This window comes from Cucumis melo, chromosome 2, assembly GCF_025177605.1.
Source record: "Cucumis melo cultivar AY chromosome 2, USDA_Cmelo_AY_1.0, whole genome shotgun sequence".
Classification (NCBI taxonomy): Eukaryota; Viridiplantae; Streptophyta; class Magnoliopsida; order Cucurbitales; family Cucurbitaceae; genus Cucumis; species Cucumis melo.
The window spans coordinates 24,775,427-24,783,530 of record NC_066858.1 but is presented as its reverse complement, the minus strand read 5'-3'; the positions used below and the strand labels follow the sequence as shown (position 1 = coordinate 24,783,530).

General features: G+C 37.6%; 2 protein-coding genes across 5 annotated transcripts; both read right to left on the bottom strand.

Moving 5' to 3' along the window:
* Nucleotides 1-26: 26 nt before the first annotated feature.
* Nucleotides 27-4,133, bottom strand: LOC103493961 (protein NUCLEAR FUSION DEFECTIVE 4-like). 4 transcript variants are annotated; one of them, XR_538544.3, is made up of 3 exons: nt 3,307-4,133; nt 1,526-2,720; nt 27-596 (listed from the first exon to the last, which is right to left on the bottom strand). XR_538544.3 is itself a non-coding variant. In XM_008454943.3 (2 exons), the coding sequence occupies exons 1-2, from the start codon at nt 3,772-3,774 to the stop codon at nt 1,593-1,595; spliced, it is 1,596 nt and encodes a 531-aa protein (XP_008453165.1). In that variant the 5' UTR covers nt 3,775-4,133; the 3' UTR covers nt 27-1,592. The 4 variants fall into 4 exon arrangements, 1 of the variants encoding a protein (XP_008453165.1); XR_538545.3 differs by having other exon boundaries at nt 27-575; XR_538546.3 differs by having other exon boundaries at nt 27-567.
* Nucleotides 4,134-4,336: 203 nt separating this feature from the next.
* LOC103493962 (protein NUCLEAR FUSION DEFECTIVE 4) lies at nt 4,337-7,323 on the bottom strand. Its single transcript, XM_008454944.3, has 2 exons — nt 6,668-7,323; nt 4,337-5,740 (listed from the first exon to the last, which is right to left on the bottom strand). Exons 1-2 carry the CDS (start codon nt 7,133-7,135, stop codon nt 4,577-4,579), a joined length of 1,632 nt encoding a protein of 543 aa, XP_008453166.1. The 5' UTR covers nt 7,136-7,323; the 3' UTR covers nt 4,337-4,576.
* Between the last annotated feature and the right edge of the window lie 781 nt (nt 7,324-8,104).

The window sequence follows — 8,104 nt, the reverse complement described above, 5'->3', positions numbered from 1 at the left end:
AACTTGTCGCTAGAAATCAAATGGAATTTGATTGTGCAACTTTTGTAAATTGTTGCTTTATTTACCCATCACCTAGTGTATTCATATTCCTACACATTATAAACACGCTTTTCTGATGACAAATTCTTCACACTACCAGGCAATATAATAGCCAACTATTTACATGACAGTAAATGACTCGAGCAGCAAACAAGATCAGCAGAGATTCTTTCCTCCTCAGATTACTACTACAGACATAGCTTAATAGATTATTTACTTCTTTACAACTCAATGAATAAATGGTAATGGTAAAGGACTTCCAACTACAGAAGCAAAGTGAGTCCGAGCTGGATGGCTCCAAATTTTGGCAAGAATCCCAGAAGAATACCCTGTTTACATTTTAGTTCGTGCTTTGAAAGTATGAAACTCCTTTCTCCTGCACTTGGCCAACCCTGAACTCTGTTCTCAATCAAGTGAACTAGAGGCTTTATTGACAGAACCATGTAAGAGTCCTCCATTCTGGCTGATTCTTGCTTCACGACATATGTTGCATGCATATGAGTCCTACGAGCTTGGATGGATGCCGACCTAAAAAACTGGAGATTCAACTACAATGACTTCATCCAAAAAGTGGAAACATAATTGGTTTAAACGGTTCTTGCTTGGGTAATGTTAAAAGAATTACATTCAAGAAAACATTATTCTATACAACACGTTTTTAAGGTGCAAAGCACACAGAAAGCCAGGTTATGCTTATGTAATGCAAAATATACTACAAAATGTCAAATAATATTCTCCAACAGGTAGCTTTTAAGCATATAAACAAGACCGACTGTAAACTTTCTTATATATAAAGTTGCTAAAGAAACGAACATAATGAAGAAAAAAGAATGACACTCGCTGACAAAATGAAAGTGGAAAAGGAATTAACACGAGGAAGAAGAAACTAATGGGGGTTATTAACGTATAAAACAATAGACAAAAAATATCACGAGGTTTTCGAAGAACTAATGGGTGAGTAATGTATAACTAGGCACATTCCCGAATGAAGCTGCCTTAAATGGGACCCATTGAAGTGTCGACGGTGTGGTCAAATGTGAGCCCCAATAGCAAAAACTTGCCTGTAAGTATAGTTTAACGAATCCATCATTTTCCCCGGCAAATAAAATTGCACGTCCATTAGTGGATTAAAAGATAAAATTCACAACAGATTTCAAGGTAAAATTACTTGCTCAATTCTTGAACCTTCACATTCCTGTTATTCTCATTTTCTACTGTCAATGAGATTTAATATAATAACGGTTTCATCACCAGCCAGACAAATCACACCACAAGGGAACTCTAATTCGATCATTTCTTCCCTAAGAATGTTAAATAATTTGTGTTCTTATTTGTAGTAAACACTTAAGTATAGATGATTGTGCACATATGCCTACCTCTGCAGGTATGCTAACGCATGATATTGTTTTTCCTCCAAAGTCCCAACATAATAAATCGACCTACAACAATCTAAGAAAGGAAAAATGATGGTACATCAAGCAATTACCTTATTAGCAGCAACCAGGAAAAACCTCCAAAATTCCCTTTGTATATACCATTGCGGTATTTATTTTTTATCCATTTGATGGGTGCTGCAGCCTTCTGATAACAACTTGATCGTAGAAACTTCTTCTCCAGAAAAATAAGCCAAGGGCTGCGAAAGAGCCCAAGAGAGTGGCAAAAGCCATAATAAAAAATGACAACATGAAGCAGTAAGTTCCAATACAAGCATCTCCTTCACTTGATGCTTCCTTGTCATATATATACCCAACAACTCTTACTGAAAATAAATAAGATCCAACAGGGCTTGCTACTGTTATGGCATTGAATATAGTACCCATGTGTAGAACACCAAATATTTCAGAAGTAATTGTTGGCATTAGTGACCACTGAGACCCATAACAAACACCCACTACTATTGAACCAGCAAAGAGAGCACCAGGCAGGCCCGAGGCAATCACTACATGTCCAATGCTCATGGTCGTTAGAGTGATGAACATGAACAATGGCCTAGCCCATCCTTTGGCATGCAGATAATAATCCGACACATACCCAGCTCCAAAACGACCAAAAAAATTCCAAATGCTCCACAAGGAAACCAAAGTGTTTATCTCCGAGCTTGTGTAACCGAGAGATAACCCTATCTGACTCATATTATTCACTGTAGCTAACCCTGTTCCCATGCCACAAGCAGTTGCAAAAAACAATATCCAAAAGTCTATTGTGTATAAAGCTTGAATGAGAGTCAGGCTTTCTTCAGATTCCCTTCCCCGTTCATGGTCAAAATCCAAAGTCTCTCGATTGTGACGACCAATCAGCTGGTCACTCTCTGCGAAAGAAGGGTGCAAAGTCCTTCTGGACTCTCTCTGTTGGGCTCTAATTGCAATATATAGAGGAGATGCAAGCAACATCAAAAGTAGAATAAATGTAGCGACATGTAGAGGGAATTGGAAGGTGAAAATATGCTCTAGAACTATCTTGATCATAAGGTAAGTAGCAATGACCAGAGTAATTATGGATAAGGTATTCAGATGCTCTTTTTCAATTCCATCATCAACATGGTGAATTCTCACGAACCACATACACAATAAGGAATTAAGGGTTGGTAGCAGCGCCAGCATTAGAAGAAACGAAGTAGGTTGTCCATTAAATATTGTCTCGTATATTTGAATCAATATTGCTCCACTCAAACCAAGAAACCCCTGGCGTCAAAATGAACAATATTGAGTGTTCAAAATAAAATCCAAACCAGTATCGATTGAGATCCCCAATAATCAAATACCATGCCAGTTATAAACTCTCTCAAATGTGAGAATGCAATATGTCAAAAGAATAAGAGGAGAAAAAAAAAAAAAAACATTCGCTAGAAAATATTGTGAACGTCACCTCAATGATACACCTCTTCTTCTTGGGAGGTTTAATGAAAGAAGTGAAGGTCAACAAACTAGCAACCAACTACACGTGTTCAAAGTAATGGTTCTAAATTTTTGTAGTATTGAACCTCTGACCTCGAGAGAATGGAATACATGTGAACGGTATAAAGGGGAGAAGCTGTGATCTGGTCACAACCAATAATATTTTTCTTGAGAAAACATGGTTCTAAATTTCCATTCCCAGCGCTACTCCGCAACAATTGAACTTCTTCAGGATGATTTTTAGACTAAATGAACTCAATAAACCAGGGCTGAACGCCCTAATTACATATTCAAGATACATAAACCAAGTCGTGTCCACATTTATCGAAACCCATAATCATGTTGATCGAATTTCAAACACAGGAAGATTTACCTTCATGATTCCAACAATCGTCCCACTATAACGGGGGAAATTTCGAACCCCAGTGACAACGTTAGCCGTGTTGAAGAAGCTCTGAGCATGAGCAGCCACCAACATGAAAAGGCACATAACGGGAACCGGCGGCCGATGGAAGACCCCATAAACGGCAGCCCAGATAAAAAAGTACCCCAAGAAGCACTGAATCGCACCGGCGAAGTGAACAATCCACGGACCAGGACGACCACCATGGGTGGTGGCAAAGTAGTAGAGAAATCCCGCAAGGACACCACAATTGACACCGATGTCTTTAAAAACAGAAACAATATCCAAAGTGGATTGATCGTATCCCTGAGTTGATTTGAGGGTTTGGGAGTAGATGGAGAAAGTGTAAAGAGATCCACTGGTGCATTGAATCCATACGCTAGCGACTGTTGATACCCATTTGTTGTTTAAGCCGGAAGTATCTGATTCCAATTCCATTGAATTAAACTCGATTTGCCCTCTTCCTCTTCCCTCTCTCGGTTCGTCGTGTGAAGCTTATAGATCCTCTCTCAAATTCTGCATGGATCATCTTCGATCTTGCTGACGCTTGTCTTCAGTATCTACTAATGGTAAACTTGCCGGAGGATAATTGTCCCAATCGATTGGGAATTTTCCGATTCGATCCAATGCGGGGTCTATCGCGATTTCCCGCGAATTATTATGCCAAACGGAACGGTGAATCGTCATTTCAAGCGGTGGTGGAATCAAAGAGAAGTGTCGAATCATATTGTCTCTTCTGTTTATGTTTTTACCCAATTGTTTTAAGATATTCTTTCTTTAAGTAATGAAAAAAGTGATATATACTCCAAATCTATATGTTATCAAATTGTAGACATTATTCGATTTGAGATTTCGTTTAAAAATAAAACTAAAATTTGAACTTATCAACTTGAAAAAAATATTAGATATTATTTATAACTTTATCAATTAAAATTTTTTAATTCATGAGTGGATCATATTGTACTCATTTCATTACCAAGATAACTACGAACTTCGAAACTATCCAACATAGTTTTTATTAACAAAAAAATGAAACATTTGTGCCAAAAATGATACGTTCTCTCGATCAGCTATGATACAATACAAAGTTTACAAATATAACTCCATCTCACTCTGATATGGTGTTTAAGAGTATAAAACTTCGACAAAGCAAGACAACAAATTTCTTTACACTGATCAAAATCCTTCCATGATTTTATAAAAGCAATCATCATACTTATCCTAATTCTCTCTTACACCTTTAACTAAGACATTCCACTCTTCTTTGCAGAGCCAGTCGATAAAATCTCCGGGTTCGAAAGAAGAGTGCAGCAGCAACAAGAAATCCCAAGAAAGCCACGATGGCCATAACAAGAAACGATACCACAAAACAGTGTGTGCCAGAGCAGGCGCCATGTTCTCCGGCAGCTTCTCGGTCGTAAATGTAACCGATAACTCGAACAGAAAAAATGTAAGATCCCAAAGGGCTGGCTATGGCTATGGTGTTGAAAATAGTACCCATATGCTCTAACCCAAATATCTCTGAAGTGATTGTAGGCATCAAAGACCATTGTGAGCCGTAGCATATGCCAACAAGAATTGAACCCACGTACAGATTCCCAGAGAAACCTGATGCGATCACGATGTGGCCTCCGCTCATTATAAGTAGAGTAATTGCCATTAACAATGGCCTTGCCCAACCGTATGTGTGGAAAAGAAAATCTGAGGTGTAACCAGCTCCAAAACGTCCAAGAAAGTTCCATATACTCCATAAGGAAACAAATGTCTTCGTTTCTGTTGCTGTGTAACCAAGAGACTGACCAAGTTGGCTCATGTTGTTTATTGTGGCTAATCCAGAACCCATTCCACACACCATGGCTAGAAACAACAACCAGAAATTTATAGTTCGTATAGCTTCCAAGACATTCATGGGTTGAGGGGCTCTAGAGTTGGAAACAACCATTATCTGGTCCTCTTCCCTGGGCAACTCATGATATTCAACAGAATCCTCTGCATCTATAGGCTCGGGTTTGTTAACGACGTGACTTTCTTCAGTGATTAACGATGGAGGTGACCCTCTAAAGTCCTCCTTCTGAGCATTAATGGCAATTCCAAGCGGAGCAGCAAGGAGAATCAAGAGTATGGAGAATGTGAAGTAACGAGTCCATGAGGAGAGGGAGAAAGCGTTGTTCAAGATGATGACAACCATGAGGTAAAAAGCAACTATCACAGCAAGTGCAGACAATGAGTTCAAATGTTTCATCTCGTTTTTTGACTCTGTTTTGTCAATTCTAACAAACCACATGAACATGATGGAAAGAACTGTGGGCAAAACCGCCAGCATGAGGAGAAAATTGCTTGGATCTGCATTGCAAGTCGTATTATATACTTGGATTAGCAATGCTCCACTGAGACCAAGATATCCCTATCCAAGAAAAAGGAGACACAAGATATGAACTCACAAATAGCACATTCAAGACACAAAATCTGGGGAAAATCTTTGGAATCTGCTCTTAGATTCACCAAAGGCAACTACAGCGTAGTCAAATAAAACCCTTTTTTTAAATAGAAACATTCCATTGACGAGACAAATAACAGAATAAACCCAAAACCAAAAAGTTGCAACAAGAAAAGCCTCCAATAGGAGAATAAATAAGAAAAGCTAAAGTGAGAAAAAAAAATGTACTTAGTTTTGCACCAAAGGAAAGCAGTAGTGAGCCCCACTTTGTCAAATAAGAACCTTGAAACCATTCAGATACTGATTCCCACTTTTCCGCAGAAAAAAGGAGAATCAGTAGAAGAAAGTTACCGTTAGACTCCTATAAAGTAAATAGTTCAGCACAGTATTTAATCTTCTTTTTCCATATAGCTTTAACACCATCAATTTCTGGGTTTAGAAATTAGTACACAAAACTAATTCTAACAACTTCCTTATCAACTAGACCCATTTGATTTTTAACAACAACTATGTTTATTGGTTCAACTTAACTAACTATAACATGTTTGATCACTTGTTTCCAGGATCACCGTGAGACAATTACTTGGGGTTTTGATTTGGTCACGTTCTTGATCAAAATTAGAATATGGCAGAGAAGAACAGAGCAATAAGGAAAGACAAATTAGTTTGGTTGTTCCACCATCTTCTTCAATTTCTATGCTTCAAGATAAAATTTCTTGTAAAGAATGAATCCATCTAACCAAAGCTCATCTCCATCACTTAAACACTCAAGGGACATAGATCTAAATAGTACCCCATAACCAAATCTCCCACACAGAAAAATACAATCAGGGTTCAGAAAAATCCATAGTCCCAACAATCTGCATAATAACAATAAAGGGTTTGTGTAGGTACCTTCATGATGCCCACAATCGTCCCACTATAATTCGCAAAATTATGCACACCAGTCACCACATTCGCCGTATTAAAAAACGTTTGCGCATGTGCAGCCAGAAACATAAAGAAGCACATCGCCGGCACCGGTGGTCGATCGATCACTCCAGAAACAGCGGCCCAGATGAAAATATATCCAAGGAACCACTGAATCGCACCCGCAGCGTGGACCATCCATGGTCCGGCAAAGGCACGACGGGGGTTAAGGGGAGTGACGGCGGAGTAAAGAAAGCCGGAAATTATGCCGGCGTTGGCGCCGATGTCTTTGAAAACGGAAACGGTGTCGAGGGTGGATTGATCGTAGGACTGGGTGGACTTGAGAGCGGAAGAATAGATGCTGAAGGTGTAGGAAGCGCCACAGATGCATTGAATCCAAATTCCGAGGACGGTTGCAGTCCATTTGTTGTGCATAAAGTTAGAAGCTTCCATCGGCGACGATGGTTTAATTTTCTGGCCGTGATTGTTGGTCGGAGAAGGATGTGAATCATTCCGTATTGAAGGAGAAGAGGACAGGTAATGGCATCGGTTCGGCAGAGTGGGCCAGATTTGGCATTTCCCGATTGAGTGTTTTTGTTTTCTTTATTATTTTTTTAAAAAAATAAAAAAATATAAATAATTTTTGTTTTATTCTTTTTTCGGAAAAGTTGATGAATTTGATTTTATCCATTATTCTTGGATTGTCTGACTCAGCTTAGTTAGTTAAATAAGTTATCTACATCTTTCATAGTCTTCTTTAATTGGATTTTCTTTTCAAGCATTATAAAATATAATATTTTCTCAATCTTTTATTTATTTTCAATATGTTGTTGTTTTATTTTAATCTATATTATTTGGTTTGAAATTTGTTTAATTTTATGAAAATCAGCTTTGAACCACAGATGTTTGAGTGTTTTTTAGAGTTTTTTTTTTAAGTTTATATTATATTTTGTAAATATTTTCACATGTTTTACTATTTATAATAATTTTTTTAAAAGATTATTTGATTTACCGATATTTCAAGGACAATAAAAAAAAATACAAACTATTTGCACTTTACGGCAAAAATTGTTAAAAAATAAGAACTTATTACACTCGATTTTTCTAAAAATAGTTCAAAAATTACACTTTATTTGATTTGTGAATAAAAAGAAAAAGAAAATATTAGATCAACCACATGAATGAAAGATATTTGAGAGAGAGAATGTGTGGTTGATGGGGAAGACGAGTTGGTGGACAACTTAATTTCAATCGTTAGTCCATTAGACAGCGAATTTGTTACGTTAAGATTGGAGGAAAACAGAAGTTTGTGAAGATTTTTTTTGAGGTCACAAGTGGATTGTGTTTTTTTCTTTCTCAAGCTTAATAACACACGCCACAAATAATATTCGATTGAAAGATTTGGAGTGTTATTTTCAAAAT